Below are 16,239 nucleotides of genomic sequence, written 5' to 3'. Positions count from 1 at the left end.
AAAAGGCAGATCTCTCACTCACCCCTTTTTCTTTACACCACCTATCATACTCTGATATGATCTGAACCAGAGTTTTGGTTCAGATCATGCAGCAAAGTCCTGACCGAACGAGGACAGTGTGAAAGGGCCCTACGATCATTCTTTGGGGCTTTACATTCCAAAACCATAACCCATATATTAATTTCCTGGAGACTTACCCTAACCACAACCAGAAATTGCCTTAACATAATCCCAACTTTAACTTTGACCCAAAAAATCTACATATGCATTATATTAATTGAGGACCCAAGTTTGATCCTCACTTCCACAAACCATCCCCAATCAACTGGTATTTAGTCTTGTGTGTGACCCTTAAGTGACTTTGGTCTGAACACTAACACACAAAGTGAGTTACACACATGCAGCTCTGATTGTGCAAATGCCTTATGATCAAAACACCTGCAAAACTTTGCACTTTTGTATTGTTAAGTTTTGGACAGAGTTAGGCTGGCTGTTTCCCCCTATTTCCAGTATTCATGCTAAGCCACACAAAGTTAAGTTAGGCTAATAATGTCCCGACTGAAGAGAAGAGAACTTAAATGTATTTAAATACTTTGTCATTTATTGAACTTCAACAGCGTCAAGTCATTGAAACATTGAAAAAGATTTACACAAATATTTTAAGAAAATAAATTACCAAATACTTTTAACAGTTCATAAAAATAACTTTATCATTTAAAACGAAACAAAAAAGGAATAAATGAACAGAATAAAAACATATAAATACAAATAATTAAATGCTTCTATGCGATCCAGCAGCTTCACACTCCAAACTGCTTTTGTCAAGAAAAAAAAAATCTGTTACACAGAAAAACACTACAATTGGTAAATGAAACTGTACAAGAAAAATATATTTACAGCGTGTACGTAACATGAGTTCAGGCAGCCAAGTGCAACAATATCAATTTAACAACATTTGTCCATTTTTTTTTACAAATCTCAAACAAAGAGAATAACAAAGTGAATTCTTGTCACCAAGAAGAAGGAAGGTAATATGTAAAATAAAAACATTTTGCAGAGCTTCTGACATTTGTGTTTTTGAGGTAATGTCCGGTTATTGAGTCCCACAGAGGTTTGTAGAAACTGTCTAAAACTGAAATCAATATGCAAGCTCAAAAAATACAAAAATAAATCTTAAAGATTCCTTCATTAAACAGGAGTTTAGTTCAGTCTGTTTGTAAACTTTGAGGAAATATTTCAAATAATGTCAAAATATATTTGAAGAAAAAGTTAATTTAATGAGAATAAAGTCAAAATGTATTCCATCTTAAAGTGTTGAGGGCATAAAGTCGTAAGTCAATCAAAACAATTAAAAAAATTACTATTTTGGTAAAAGTTAAAATTTTAGAAGATAAGTACATAAATATTTTATGAGAGTAAAAGGCGTAGTTTTTGGAGAATGGTCAATCTTGGAGTTTATCCACATTTAGATCTATTCTCTGGTCTCGGAGTTTGTTTGTTCTGAAGTTATATTGAAGTTATTATTTTGTTGTTAATCTGCAAAGGATGAGATGAAAACTCTATAGCCTTCTGGAGCCACATCTCAATAAATATAAGACTCGATCAAGTATCACAGCTAAAAAAGAAAAATTGTCATCGTTGTCAAACTCATAGCTGAAGATCCCAGACATCCTTGATCTTGCAGAGATGAAGGTTTATTCATCAGTAAATTGAGTGTTATTGTTCACCTCTGAATGGATCCTGCAGAATGATCCTCTGATAATATGGTGTGTTCATGGGAATCGAGGAATGTTCTTCTTACCTGCCCAGGGACTACAGGTGGGAAATAGCAAATAGCTAAAACCTGGTACAATGCATCTCTCCTTTGCTCTAAACAAGGTTAATGTTTATTTTGTTCATTGTCCCTGTTTAAATAAAGTTACATTACATCACTTCCGATGAAAAAAAAGTTTTCAGTTAGCATGTTTAGCCTATTAGCTTCAGCCCTGTAGCGAGGGCACGTAGAAACAGTCCTCGTTGATCATGGAGGTCATGCTCTGAATGCTGAAGTCTCTCTCCAGAAAGCTGCTGAAGTCCATCCCGTCTCCTGCAGGACTCTGACGCACACTGGACCCCCGTCTAAGCTCCTGGCCTGATATAGTTAGAACAAAAACATGGTGAAGCAACATTCTGTTATTATGAAATTTAGACCTAGAATAGCCTTCCAGATAATATGTTTTCTCATTGTCTTTTTACCCTGGCACCTTTAATCTCTATTTGGTTTCTGCATCTGTCATAAAAAAGCTGCTCGATCTAAAAATCACATCATTAATTTTAAATATTGCCATTTGAAAACGAGCAAATAACTTGAATCTGTAGTAAATTAATATTTAAAAAAAAAGTGTAGGCAAGTTTAAGTCGATTAATGTTTGATTGTCGGTTATGATTAATTTTCGATTAATTGCCCAGCCCTAATATAAATATAGTTGTCTATAGGATACAATTAGGTGAAATAAAATAAGTAATATTTACAATGAATACATTCTAAATAGTGCAATGAATTAGCAACACATATAGATATAGTTGCAGTAATAGTATAAGGACCCCCTCGAACATGAAATTATTCACCTCAAGGGGTTAATTCTACCAATAAACTCTCATGTAACTATAGTTGCCTTACCTTGGCTGTGGGTCATTCTCTCCCCCTCCCCCTCGCCCCTCTCCTCCTCTGTGAAGTTCAGCCTCTGTAGCTGTGTCTCGAGGTCGCTGGTGAGGGAACACAGTCTCGTTCTCTTCCCAGCAGAGTTGAAGACGTCGCGGCTCGGCAGCAAAGGCTCCGAGCACGTTTCCCCCAGGACAGAGCCGCTGTGGAAGAAATTTTAATATTGTTTTATTTTTATTTTAGTCCTCTCCTGATTGAATTCCTTGATTCGGAATTAAGAATAATCGCGTTGTTTAACACCTAATCAGTATTGACATTTTGCCTCATACGTAGTGGTTCTTTTTCATGTCATGTTGGTAAATGACTTGCGGGGTGTTTGTGTGTGTGTGTGTGTGTGTGTGTGTGTGTACCGTTTTCATATTTTACCTGAGTGAAGTTTTCTTCAACGAAAAGACTTCTTCTAGACCTCCGTCAGCTCTGTGGTTGGAGCTCTGTGTGTCAGAGTGACTCCTGTGCTGTCTCCTCCTCCTCCAGGAGCTGCTCCGGTCAGCAGTGGACTGTTTGATTCTCCTCAGGGAGCCGACCGGCACTCGCTCCCGCACCACCGAGCGCAAAGATTTCAGCACCAAGGCCTTAGCTTCCAGACCACTGCAACACAAACAGCAAAAAAATGTCACAAAAACTCATGAAAAGCCAAAATGTCACATTAACGCAAAAAAATTATTAATAAAGTTGTTTGAATTGAATTAAGGACTGATAGTTGAGACTAACAGATGTTTTCATTATCCACAAGGGTCTTTGCCACCGGACCACTGCAACACAAACAGCAAGACACTCAAGATAATTCTATTTTTTATGGATTTCTTCTGCATCTAAGCTCCTTCATGTATCCGTTTGATTTCCTTGTGTGACATCATGTGTTTTGTGTATAAGACAACTTGCTGTTCATAACCAATTGCGCGGCCTCGGGCATGGTACAGATGCTAATAAGCTGTCAGGCGCATATGCATGGACGGCGATCCTTACATCAGTCTATACGAGACTGTTCCCCACAACCCAATACGTCCATGAAGCAACAGACACAAATTCATTAACTCTTATTTTTATACTTATTTCCTCAGTTTGAGTTCAGATGATTATTTACCTGCTGCAGAGCTGGAACACCGTCTCTGGTCGTCCCTCGACCTCCGACCGGCTGTGAACCAGCTCCCAGACGCACTGATTCTCTGAGCCTGAGAAACAGCAACGGAACAAATACTCAGATACGTTACTTCAGTGAAAGTAGCAGTTTATCAAAGTAAAAAACTACAGAAACTACAAAAAAAAATTATGAAAGTATCACAAACGCAAGAATACCTTAATTTAGAAATAATTAATATTACGTTATTGGATTATAAGTATTTATTATTTAATATGGTCATCATGTTACAGCTGGTAAAATATGGCAGTCTTAAAGATTTAATATGTATATATTACTTTATAAACTGCTTGGAAGGTTATGCACCTATGTAATAATAGATACCCATTTGTGGGTTGTAAATTGGAAATCTGCAAAATATCTAAAACTATTATAACAAATATAGTTGAGTACTAGTAAACAGTGTCAGAAAATGAAAAAAAAAACGTGAATAAAATACAAATTAAATTCATCAGCATAAATGCTTGTCATTGGTTGCTTACCTGTGAGGTTGGCCGGTCGGACCTGAACCGCTGAAACTGGGATTAACCAGCGGAACCTGAAGGGGTCCAGATCAGCTGAGCGGGAGCCGGTCTGAAACAAACAGAGGATAATAATTTTATTAATATTATTTTTAACCTTTATTTACACAGGTAAATCCCATTGAGACCGGAGACTCTCTTTCAAGGAAGACCTTTTCCCATTCCAACGTTACCATTCACACACACATTCATACACCGATAGCAAGCTAACTACTGGGAGCAGTTTATGGTTCAGTGTCTCTTTGCCCAGGGACACTTGGACATGTGGCGGGGAGATGAGGAATCGAACCACCAACCCTGTAGTCGAGTGGTCTACCGCCCTACACACATTCCACAGCCGCCCATTAAGAGGAGAAGACTTGTATTTTATCCTGTTAAAACCCATTCACAGCAGAGAGTAGGACGTGAAGGAGACTCACCATCCTCTTCTTCAGCCTTTTCTCTCGGTAAACCAGGATCACGGCTCGTTTGAACACTGGAGAGGAAAACACAACGTTACTTAGAACAGTATGTAAACAGCGTTATTAGAGTGATCAGTGTGTGTGTGTGTATGTGTGTGTGTGTATGTGGTAGGCGTGTTTTACTCATTTCGTGGGGTTGGTGATGTTGTGGGGACGTACCTTCCTTTTGGGGACAAAATCGAAGTCCCCAACACATTTTAGGGTTAAGACTTGCTTTAAGGTGAGGGAAGACTTAGATTAAGGTTAAGGTAAGGGTTAGAGTTAGGCAAGTAGTAGTTAGAGCAAGTCTCCAGGAAATTAATGTAAGTCTGTGTAATGTCCCCACAACATGAGTTATACGCATCCTGTGTGTGTGTGTGTGTGTGTGTGTGTGTGTGTGTGTGCTTGTATCAGTGTGTGTGTGTGTGTGTGTGTGTGTGTGCACCCACCGAACAGCGTCAGCTCCGGCTCCTTCCTCAGTCGACCCAAACACGGCAGCGGGTTCAACCAAACCACTGGCGAATGAACCAGAAACTCCCCCATCGAGATCTCAGTCACCTAATGTTCAAGGGCAAGGTTAGTGGAAAACTGTACATTTTGATTTAATTTAATAAATATCGAGAGAACGCTAAAATATCTTCAGGCATCACGTTAAAGGTCTTGTTCCAAAACCTGCCGACTAATGTTGATTTAGGCAACACATTAAATTAATTAATGACATGTAACAGTAAACAAGAACATCAGTGCAAAGTATGCTAATTTTATATAGTTTTTCTCAATTCCTTTGTCATGGGTACGCTCACCCAGAAACAACAGCTGGCGTGGTAAAAACACTACCGCTTTTGTCCAAAGGGGGGCGCTAGAATGAACACATACTGAAAGTTCCTCGGAGCAACTTTAACCTGTGTTTGTACCTGTTTGTGAGGTCCGCTCTGCTCTGCTACAAGCTGGTCGAACACACAGCCGTAATCCTCGTAGATCTTCTGCATCTCGTTGATGTGACTCGCGACTTTCTCCATTGCCCTCAGCGCCTCTGTGGACAACAGAGGACACACACCTTTATATATAGTGTGTGTGTGTGTGTGTGTGTGTGTGTGTGTACCTGCGAGGAGTGTGTGTGCACTAACCAATCAGCATAACAAAGGACCTGGGTGTCGTAACACATCCACCAACAGGGGACACTTGGTCGATGTAGACTGACAGTCCACTGTTGGAGTGTTTGCATGTATGAGTGTGTTTCTGTTTGTACCTGTGAAATGTGTGTGTGTGTGTGTGTACCTGTGAGATGTGTGTGTGTATGTGTGTGTACCTGTGAGGTGTGTGTGTTTTTGTGTGTATATTTACCTGTAACATGTGTGTGTGTGTGTGTGTGTGTGTGTGTGTGTGTGTGTGTGTGTGTGTGTGTGTGTACATGTGTATGTGTTTGTGTGTGTACCTGTGAGGTGTGTGTGTGTGTACCTACCTGTGAGGTGTGTGTGCTCGGGGCTCTCTGTGTCGGTCAGAGACACCAGTTCTCGGAGCAGCAGCGGATACTTCAGAACCCTCTGAACCGGTTTGATCAGGTATGACTCCAGAGAAGACGAGTGCTGATTGGTTGGATTCCTCGCTTCCAGGAAGTGCTTGAACAGTGTGTCTGTTTTCGCTGTAAGAATGACATAATTGTTTAAAGGTGCAGTGTGTAACTTTTGGTGTGTCAGAGATGTTAAAGAGTTAAAATACAGTTTAAATTAGCTTGATCTATAAGTAATTGTTTTTATTTTTTATTATTTAGGCTGTTATGTGTGAGACAGTAGAAGTGGGGTTTTAATTTATTTTTTGTGGTTTGGTGAGAGAAAGGTTGCATGTTGCAGTATTTTTGGAATGGTTGAAATACAAATTAAATGTATCATATTACAGGTGCACTATGTAACTTTGTGTGTGTCAGATAAGTTAAACATTATCTAAGGTATATTCTCATAACTGAATCATCAAACTTTCCTCACATGAAAATGTGATCCCTGGAACACTGTTTGAAATTAGAAAGCTTCCTGAAAAGTTACTGTTTCACTGTCTTAAGTTCGGGTCCTAGTTCCTCAAAATAATTTTACATTTATGATGATAGAATTATTCAATACTAAGAATAACATGTAGAAAAAATATGTTTAGTAAACTAACTGCAGGCTCTGTGAATGTAAACAAACCCCTTCCTCTGAAACTACATAGTGATCCTTTAATGATTCAATACCATGAGAAATAGACTAATTATTGCCTCACCTCTTTCCAGGACTTTCTGGACTTTGATGTGGTTGGCACAGAAGCCGCTGTAGTGTTTGAAGTGATCGGCGTAGTAAAGAAAAGATCCTCCCAGCGAGAAGAGGAGTGTCTGAGGGCGATGACAGAGAGCCAACAGTTTTTAATATTTTTCAAAAAACGCAAACAATACAATGACAAAGCTCCTGAAAATGTACGTCATGGGTCTTCAATTAAGGCAAGATACTGCTGGTGAATAGGTTCAAATTTAGCAAAGGTCTGAACATCATAAAGTCTCAATCGTATCCAAAACAAAGAATAATCTTGAGATAACATGATAAGTGAATAAATGGGGCTCTAACCACTACACCATGATCGCCCCTTTCATTCAATTATATTAGTCACTGTTCCGGATAGAACCGCACAGTGAATTGTTAAAATTCTTGTAACATTGTCGCAAAAAGAAATGTTGTAAAATATTACAATTGTGTGACATTGTACATCTCGAGGCTCACAAACATTAAGAAATACATGTAAACAAAATAATAGAAAAATGCACAGTGAAGCCGGCTTTACCTTGAACTGTTCAGGGGTCTCCAGGTCGGTGAAGTTTGGACATGAGGCGATTCTCTCCTCCAGCGTCTGGAGGAAAACTCTCTGGAAGTCCAACATCTCAGGCAGACAGCCGAACAACGCTTCCATCTGAGGGGAGATGATACAGTCAGAGACACAGGGCCGGTGGTTCAATCCCCCGGTCTCCCCACCACATGTCAGTGTGTGTGTGTGTGTGTGTGTGTGTGTGTGTGTGTGTGTGTGTGTGTGTGTGTGTGTGTGTGTGTATTTGTGTGTGTGTGTGTGTGTGTGTGTGTGTGTGTGTGTGGGGAAGTCGGTAGGGTGGTCTTCCACTGTGTTACCCGTCTCCCAAACACGTCCAAGTGTCCCTGAGAAACCTGTTAAACACCTTGGTCCACACTATGGTTGTATCCTAAATGTTCTATATAAATACATTTTAACTTGAACTGTTTTAAGCGAAGGTGTTTCTGTGAACGTACCTCATCTTTACTGAGGAACGTCTCCTTCTGCAGTGGAGTCAGGTAGACGTCAAACAGACACACCAGGTCCTGACAGAGACACAAGACAATAATCACTAGTATCAATACTATTTGTATAAGATATAGAAGTACCTGCATCAAGCAAGACAAGGCAATTTCATCTATAAAGCACATTACATTTTCATACACAGAGGCAATTTAAAGTGTTAACATAAAACATTTAAGAGAAATAGAAAAATAGATGAATAAAAAAGGCAGACACTAATTGAAAATATTGGATGTACAAAATGAGGACAAAAGTCACAATGTACAGAGAAAAAAACAATCACTTAATAACACTGATACATTTCAGATCAGAGCAGAGGTGAACATTAAGGTCATTCATTCAGTTTCAAACTTTGTAGAATCAATACCAGCTGTAGTACCCACACTAATACTGGCCATAGTAGTAGTGGTGGTAGGGGCAGTAGAAATGAAATGTCTAATTTTTTCTGATTACCTTGACGTAGGACTTCTCTGTGGCCACCAGCTCCTCTATGACTCTCCGTAGCCGTTGACACACACTTAGATGCCCGGGGCTCGCGGGCTGCACAACCCCCTCTCTACTGTAAGGGTTCCTGGGGACTTCCACCTCCGTCACTGGGCCTGGATTCAAAGATTTAAAGGTTTTTGTTTGTCACATACTCATACAGAATGTGCAGTGAAATGTTTGCGTGACATACTCTGTATTGTTGTGCTCAAAATAGAAATAAAATACTATGTAGAATATAGTATAGAATAGAATGGAAATAGAATACAATGCAATATAAGTTCTAACATAAATGTATACACAGAAAGAAAGATAAAGTATTAAGTTATTGTGAGTACTTACCTACTGAGAAGGTCTGGTAGATTGAGTACACGTTCTGAGAAAACACAGAAAAACACACAAAATTTAGGTTTCAGTAATTTCTAAATTGAAATTAAAACGTTTGTTCCAGGTGTTTAAGCTAAAACGGTTTGAATCCTTAACTAAAGAGAAACTAGAACTACAGTCTGGAATTTATATTGCTTTCATGAGCGGAGTTTACAGAGCCTAGGCTGTGCATTAACGCTGTATTTACTTTCAGCACACACCCAGTACAGACAGGTAGCGGATCGTCAGGGGATACTGTCACTGGTTTTGACAAAAAGTGATTTTTACAACGCGCATTCTGCTTATTTTAAAAGTACCCTAACCATAACTGGACCCCCACTTTTAACCTAAATCCTAATCTTAAACAAAGCCTCCACAATGTCATAAACACATTAAAGTTCACACATCATTTCTAATACAAGTACACCAACACACACACACACACACACACACACACACACACACACACACACACACACACACACACACACACACACACACACACACACACACACACACACACACACACACACACACACACACACAAACACACATACCAATAAAGACACAGACACAGACAGACACGGACCGACACACACACAAACACGAAAACTGTAACTGTTAGTTATTTACTAATGTACTTTTTCAAGCCAAATAAAACTTTTACCACAAAATAAATCATTAAAATCCAAACCACCTAAAAGCAAATACACCAAACCACTACTAATGTCAACACACACACACACACACACACACACACACACACACACACACACACACACACACACACACACACACCCGACCACCCCCTCCCCCCATTCCCTTATGTTTACCAGCGTAGTGAGACCATCGGTGGGCGGCTTCACATTGAAGCAGCAAGTCGCTTCGTCCAGTAACTTCACCAGACGTTTCACCAAACCAACACCGGAAAACCCTTCCTCCTCTGACCCCTCTTCCTCCGGCAGAATCTCCCCGTCTTCATCGTCTAACGGCAGCACCCAGCACAGCGCACCCATACTGTTAACATTTAAATTTACCTTATTTACAGCCCTCTACCCCCCCTACCGTAAAAAATAATTTAGTCTTTTGCCAGTCCGCCTTTGTAGAGTAAATAAACAAGTGTTCTTAATTACCTGCCTCGTTAAATACAAGCAAAATTAAATTAATTAATAAATAAAACTCAGAGAAGTCTTGTCAACCTAGCAAAAAGCAGCCCTACTTCAGCCATCACTGCCCCGATACAGTGACATATGCATAAGAATTACAGAAGCAGTTGTCTGCAATGAAATTCTAGAGTCCCAGGCTCCTCTCAACAATGTAAAATAAGTTAATAAATAAGAAATATCTAAGAGTGTTGACAAAGTCTCCGTTTCCACTAGCCGCCATTAATCCCTTCCTCGGCTTTACACTTCACACACACAGACACTCCTGAAGGTGTAATCCCAGATTAAAGACCCTGATCACGTGACACACACACACACACACACACACACACACACACACACACACACACACACACACACACACACACACACACACACACACACACACACACACACACACACACACACACACACACACACACACACACACACACACACACACACACACACACACACACTTTCTGAGCTCCAGGTCTACAGGTCAAAAAAACAGTTTCCGCTTCGATGATTGTATTTCTAGTATTAGGACCACGTGGAAAAAATAATTTAATTCCCTAAATGTCTTGAATAAAGTCAAAATGTTCAGAGAAAAAAGTTATGATATTATGAGTGGAAGTTTATGATTTATTTTATTGAATTTTTTGAGAATTTTCATGCCTTTTCCGACACTGTGTGTGTGTGTGTGTGTGTGTGTGTGTGTGTGTGTGTGTGTGTGTGTGTGTGTGTGTGTGTGTGTGTGTGTGTGTGTGTGTGTGTGGTGCAATAAGTACAAAAGAATAAAATAAGATGAGATGAATAATAAGCAATACACACAATAAATAAATTCTAAATACTTGCAAAAGGTAAGGCAAAACAAGACAGTAGGCTATAGAAAAAGTAAATAGTTTAACCGTAAAATAAGAGGAACATTATTTACTCAGCTGACTCACCTGATCGCTGACATCACTCAGTTTGGATGAAACTGGAGAATCTGTGGAAACAAAATCAGGTTCAGGTTTTTTTTATAATTTTTTTATATATTTTTTTTTATAGGATGAAAAATCAATCTGATCGTTATTTCTTTACATTTACAAAATAATACACCTTTTTTAAAAAAAATGTCTTAAATTTTTTTGTACACACACACACACACACACACACACACACACACACACACACACACACACACACACACACACACACACACGCAAAAAGTTTGAATTTAAAAATCTAAAAGTAAGAACCTGAGTCAGTGCTGGCAGTGGCTGTGGTCCAGGTGTGTAAGTGTGTCGGGGGCTGATAGGGGAGAGTGGGGTCAGTTAACCCGTCTGGCTGGTAGGGGACACAGGGGTGCGTTGGCCCCTCGTCCCTCCGGAGCAGCAGCTGCAGCTTGTTGTGGCTGAAGAGACTTTCCATCAGCTCCAGATCCAAACCCGAAACCGCGGCGCCATTCACCGACAGAACCTCGTCTCCAGCATGCAGGCCTGAGCGGAAAAAATAAAGGTTTTTACTACAGAAGAAACTTATTTTTTATATAATATTTTTTTATAATATTTTTTTATTTTTAATAATAATAATAAAAGAAAATACGATATATTTTTTTATGTGATACAATACAAGGATCCACAAAGTGATACTTTTTATGTGTCTGTTTTTGTCTTGTATTATTCATTTTTTATAATAATTAAAGAAAATTTAAATTTAAATTAAATAATTAATTATTTTTTTATACAAAAATGTTTTATATAATAATAATAATAATAATAATAATAATAATAATAATAATAATAATAATAATAATCACCTTCTCTGGCCGACAGTCCGAGCGCCTCGACCTCGCCGATGTAGACGTGACTCCTCCCCTCTCCGTCCACGTGACCCGTCACCGCAAAACCTGCCCGGCAACAACATTCATCTAAGTATTTATAATATATTTATTTTATAGACTTTAGTGTCATTCTGCTTTATGCACAAACACAAATACAGAAAATATACTAGATATATTATATTTAAATAATGTATTTAACTAATTTCACGTAGTTACTCTGTCCTGTGAGTTTACACAAAGTTAGTTTTTTCTGTTAATTTTTGGTAGCACATAATGAAAATATTTAATAATTAAATGTTTTTTTATTTATTTTCTTTTTTTGTATTTGCTTGTTTAACTTGGACCCAAAAAAGAAAAAAAATTAACATTTTCAAAGATTTTTTTTTATTATTGAATTATTAATGAATTATTTTCTCACCAAAATCCGTTCCAGCGTCGAGTCGACAAATGTTCAGAGTGAAAACATCCGGGTCTGACAGCTGCAGAGAGGAAACGGTTAATGTTGGAATCATGAAGGTTTGACAGACAGACAGACAGACAGACAGACAGACAGACATACAGACAGACAGACAGACACACACACCTGTACAGCTGCAGGACGTCCTATAGAGGGCGCCACCTCCCTCTGATTGGAGGAACAGTTCGGTCTCTGAAGGAGGAAACACAGTTTAGAAACGAAGTCAAATGTAACTTTTGAAGAGAAGCATAAAATAAAAATGGAAAACAATTAATAAAAAAACTTATATTCTTAGCTCATTAAAACGTTATGCATTATATTGCAAATCATACAACTATGACTGGAAAGAATGAACCCATTATGCATGTAAAACATTTAAATGGTTCTATGAATAAACATAAATATCCTTCCACAAAAACTTAATCTGTTCTACGGTCAAACAGTTGAGGTGAGGTCCCGATATAATATTTTTACAAAGTTACTTCTAATGGCATACAGACGCTTTGCAGTGGTGTGTGTGTGTGTGTGTGTGTGTGTGTGTGTGTGTGTGTGTGTGTGTGTGTGTGTGTGTGTGTGTGTGTGTGTGTGTGTGTGTGTGTGTGTGTGTGTGTGGAGAGGTGGTGGGAGAAGAATAAAGATTAACACCAATGGACAAAAGGAATTCTCGGAGAATAAAGGGCAGGACCTTTTAATCCCCTCTCTCTCTCTCTCTCTCTCTCTCTCTCTCTCTCTCTCACACACACACTCTCTCTCTCTCTCTCTCTCACACACACACACACACACACACCCTTTGTCCTCCCTCTTTTCTTCTCGGGTCAGAGGTTAACAGGTGGCTGCAGCCTAAACACTCTCTAAGTGTTTTGACACCGTGACCATCTACATAACAGACACTGACCATAGAAAAACAGAGGAATGAATCAACATAATATTTTTAATACATTATTTTTTTAATACATTATATTAAAAATATTTTCTTTTGGTAATGCTTTTACAATTTATTTATTTATTTTTAAAATTTTTATGATTTACAAATATTCAACTTTAGTGCCTCTGAGAAACGTTTTGCCCTGAAACATATTACAGGTTTTGAGAAGATGAAATTCTTGAAATTCTTTTTTGCGAATAAATATTTTGAAGAAGCAGGAATTTCCAAACAAAACTCAAGTGTCGACATTCTTTAAATAATTTGTCCCCATCAGATGAAGGAGCTCAGTGGAAACCTGGTCTGTGTTTCAGCAGCTCTGTTTGTGTTGTAATTCTCAGGTCTGTAGCAGTGAGTTTATACACAGAGCGCGTGTGTGTGTCCGAGGTGTTAACATTAAACCTCAAAACACAGAGACAAGATAAACCTTCAGGAAGATTTACTGTCTTCTGTAATCGACTATAGGCTTAAAATAGAGAGACAGAGAGGGGGAGAGACAGAGAGAGAGAGAGAGAGAGAGAGAGAGAGAGAGAGAAGGGGTGAGAGAGAGGGAGAGAGAGAGAGAAGGGGTGAGAGGGAGGGAGAGAGAGTGAGACAGAGAAAGAGAAAGAGAGTAAGAGAGAGAGAGAGAGAGAGAGAGAGAGAGAGAGAGCAAGAGAGAGAGAGAGCAAGAGACAGAGAGAGATGGGGGGATTATCAGTGACAGCCCTACACATGTAGGGGCCTCACTGAAACAGTCAAGCAAGCTAAACTAAACTTTGACTTGGTAGCGTTCATAAACACAGGCTTTTCCTTTCTGCGTGTGTGTGTGTGTGTGTGCGCCTGTGTGTGTGTCTTTGTGAGAGAGCGTATTTCTTTGTGTGTGTGTGTGTGTGTGTGTGTGTGTGTGTAGTCTGCCTGCCGTACATCGTTTGGTCTGAGTTTGAGGGGATTCAGACCCGAGCAAAGGCATTAATAATCATAATATAAAAAAAAGCATTTCTTTGCACCGATGCATGTTCGATAAGCTCTGCTCCTTGTATACTGCCCCTTGGAGCAGAGCCAATTGAACACACCTGTGTGTGATTGAGTAATGAGCTCACTCAATCAGTGGCAAACTAAGGGAAGGGTACACACACAGACAAAACACATGGCCATACGTAAGTCTATCTATCTATCTATCTATCTATCCATCCATCCATCCATCCATCCATCCATCTCTTACCTTGTGTTTCCTCTCTTCCTTGTTGGTGCCGTGTAAAGCCTTCAGTGACGAGGGCAAACCTCTTCTTCGGTGGTGTCCTACCGCCCGGCGCCGCTGCCTCAACGCAGACTCATCTCTACTGCACACCTGAGGACGCACAACAGGTTAATACTGTCTGTCTGTCTATCTGTCTGTCTGTCTGTCTGTCTGTCTGTCTGTCTATCTGTCTATCTGTCTATCTGTCTATCCTGCCAGACAGACATAAAACATGTCACTATATGTTGTAGATATTGGCACCATTGTAAATAAAGTCTGTCTGTCTGTCTGTCTGTCTGTCTGTCTGTCTCTCTCTCTCTCTCTCTCTCCATCCATTCACCCATCTATTTCTCACCAGAGCGTGGAATGAGGACACAGAGAACAGCCCCAGTCTCCCCAGTAGTTCTATCTATCTATCTATCTATCTATCTATCTATCTATCTATCTATCTATCTATCTATCTATCTATCTATCTATCCACCCATCCATTTCTCACCAGAGCGTGGAATGATGAGACAGAGAACAGCCCCAGTCTCCCCAGTAGAGTCTTGGATGTGCGTGCGGCTGCGGCGAGGAGACTCTTTGGGTTTGGAGGCTCGCCGCCCTGCAGGCTGCTCAGGTAACAACGACACCTGAACACATCCATGTTCAACTGCTCCAGCGTCTGCTCCCACTGCGCGATCTAGAGAGAGAGAGAGAGACAGGTAAGGCATGGACACAGACAGACAGGTAAGGCATGGTCACAGACAGACAGAGAGAGAGACAGGTAAGGCATGGACGCAGACAGACAGACAGGTAAGGCATGGACGCAGACAGAGAGACAGGTAAGGCATGGACACAGACAGACAGAGAGAGAGACAGGTAAGGCATGGACACAGATAGACAGACAGGTAAGGCATGGACAGACAGACAGACAGGTAAGGCATGGACGTAGACAGACAGACAGACAGACATGTAAGGCATGGACGCAGACAGACAGAGACAGACAGACAGACAGACAGACAGACAGACAGACAGACAGACAGACAGACAGACAGACAGACAGACAGACAGACAGACAGACAGACAAGCACATAACTCCAAACTGTGATACATGTGTTAACCTCTTGGTATAAGATGTTTTTTTTGTGAGCAACTGGTGGTGTGTTTTTATTGTTTTTTATTGCTGTTGTTGTCACCACACACAAACATGATGTCACTCTTAAACAGCCTCCTCTCTCTCTCTATCGTTAGCAGGAAAAAGCATTTGGACACACACACACACACACACACACACACACACACACACACACACACACACACACACACACACACACACACACACACACACACACACACACACACACACACACACACACACACACACACACACACACACACACACACACACACACACACACACACACACACACACACACACACACACACACACACACACACACACACACACACACACACAGCCCCAAACATCTGGAAGAGATATTAGAGTCCAGTCTAGTGAGATTGAGATCGGATGTTTGTGTTCTCAGCGGCTGGTACATCCTGCAGGCTGTTTGTAAAGAGATTCCTGTGGATGCTTATGCTACACATTTATATATGTGTGTGTGTGTGTGTGTGAGAGAGAGTGTGTCCGTGTGTGTTTGTGTGTGTGTGTGTGTGTGTGAGCGTGTGTGAGCGTGTGTGTGTGTGTGTGCT

The 16,239-nt window shown here is 40.1% G+C and overlaps 1 protein-coding gene across 1 annotated transcript in view; it reads right to left on the bottom strand.

Moving 5' to 3' along the window:
• Positions 1 to 613: 613 nt before the first annotated feature.
• Positions 614 to 16,239, bottom strand: part of LOC307265743 (rho guanine nucleotide exchange factor TIAM2-like) — a 30,549-nt gene continuing 14,923 nt past the window's right edge. Inside the window, exons 13-33 of the mRNA XM_080047538.1 lie at positions 15,041 to 15,226; positions 14,530 to 14,655; positions 12,530 to 12,595; positions 12,365 to 12,425; positions 11,923 to 12,012; positions 11,363 to 11,602; positions 11,069 to 11,109; positions 8,953 to 8,986; positions 8,581 to 8,726; positions 8,082 to 8,150; positions 7,606 to 7,731; positions 7,054 to 7,162; positions 6,263 to 6,442; positions 5,715 to 5,833; positions 5,250 to 5,358; positions 4,780 to 4,835; positions 4,322 to 4,412; positions 3,786 to 3,873; positions 3,068 to 3,289; positions 2,660 to 2,844; positions 614 to 2,131 (exon numbers count right to left, since the gene is read on the bottom strand). Of these exons, the coding sequence (XP_079903664.1) occupies positions 1,980 to 2,131; positions 2,660 to 2,844; positions 3,068 to 3,289; positions 3,786 to 3,873; positions 4,322 to 4,412; positions 4,780 to 4,835; positions 5,250 to 5,358; positions 5,715 to 5,833; positions 6,263 to 6,442; positions 7,054 to 7,162; positions 7,606 to 7,731; positions 8,082 to 8,150; positions 8,581 to 8,726; positions 8,953 to 8,986; positions 11,069 to 11,109; positions 11,363 to 11,602; positions 11,923 to 12,012; positions 12,365 to 12,425; positions 12,530 to 12,595; positions 14,530 to 14,655; positions 15,041 to 15,226 (2,496 nt within the window). The 3' untranslated portion in view covers positions 614 to 1,979. The remainder of the gene's footprint in view (positions 2,132 to 2,659; positions 2,845 to 3,067; positions 3,290 to 3,785; positions 3,874 to 4,321; positions 4,413 to 4,779; positions 4,836 to 5,249; positions 5,359 to 5,714; positions 5,834 to 6,262; positions 6,443 to 7,053; positions 7,163 to 7,605; positions 7,732 to 8,081; positions 8,151 to 8,580; positions 8,727 to 8,952; positions 8,987 to 11,068; positions 11,110 to 11,362; positions 11,603 to 11,922; positions 12,013 to 12,364; positions 12,426 to 12,529; positions 12,596 to 14,529; positions 14,656 to 15,040; positions 15,227 to 16,239) is intronic.

Source organism: Ammodytes marinus, assembly GCF_949987685.1.
Source record: "Ammodytes marinus genome assembly, chromosome: 19".
Taxonomy (NCBI): domain Eukaryota; kingdom Metazoa; phylum Chordata; class Actinopteri; order Uranoscopiformes; family Ammodytidae; genus Ammodytes; species Ammodytes marinus.
Note: the sequence above shows the minus strand (reverse complement) of the source record. Positions and strands in the feature narration are given on the sequence as shown.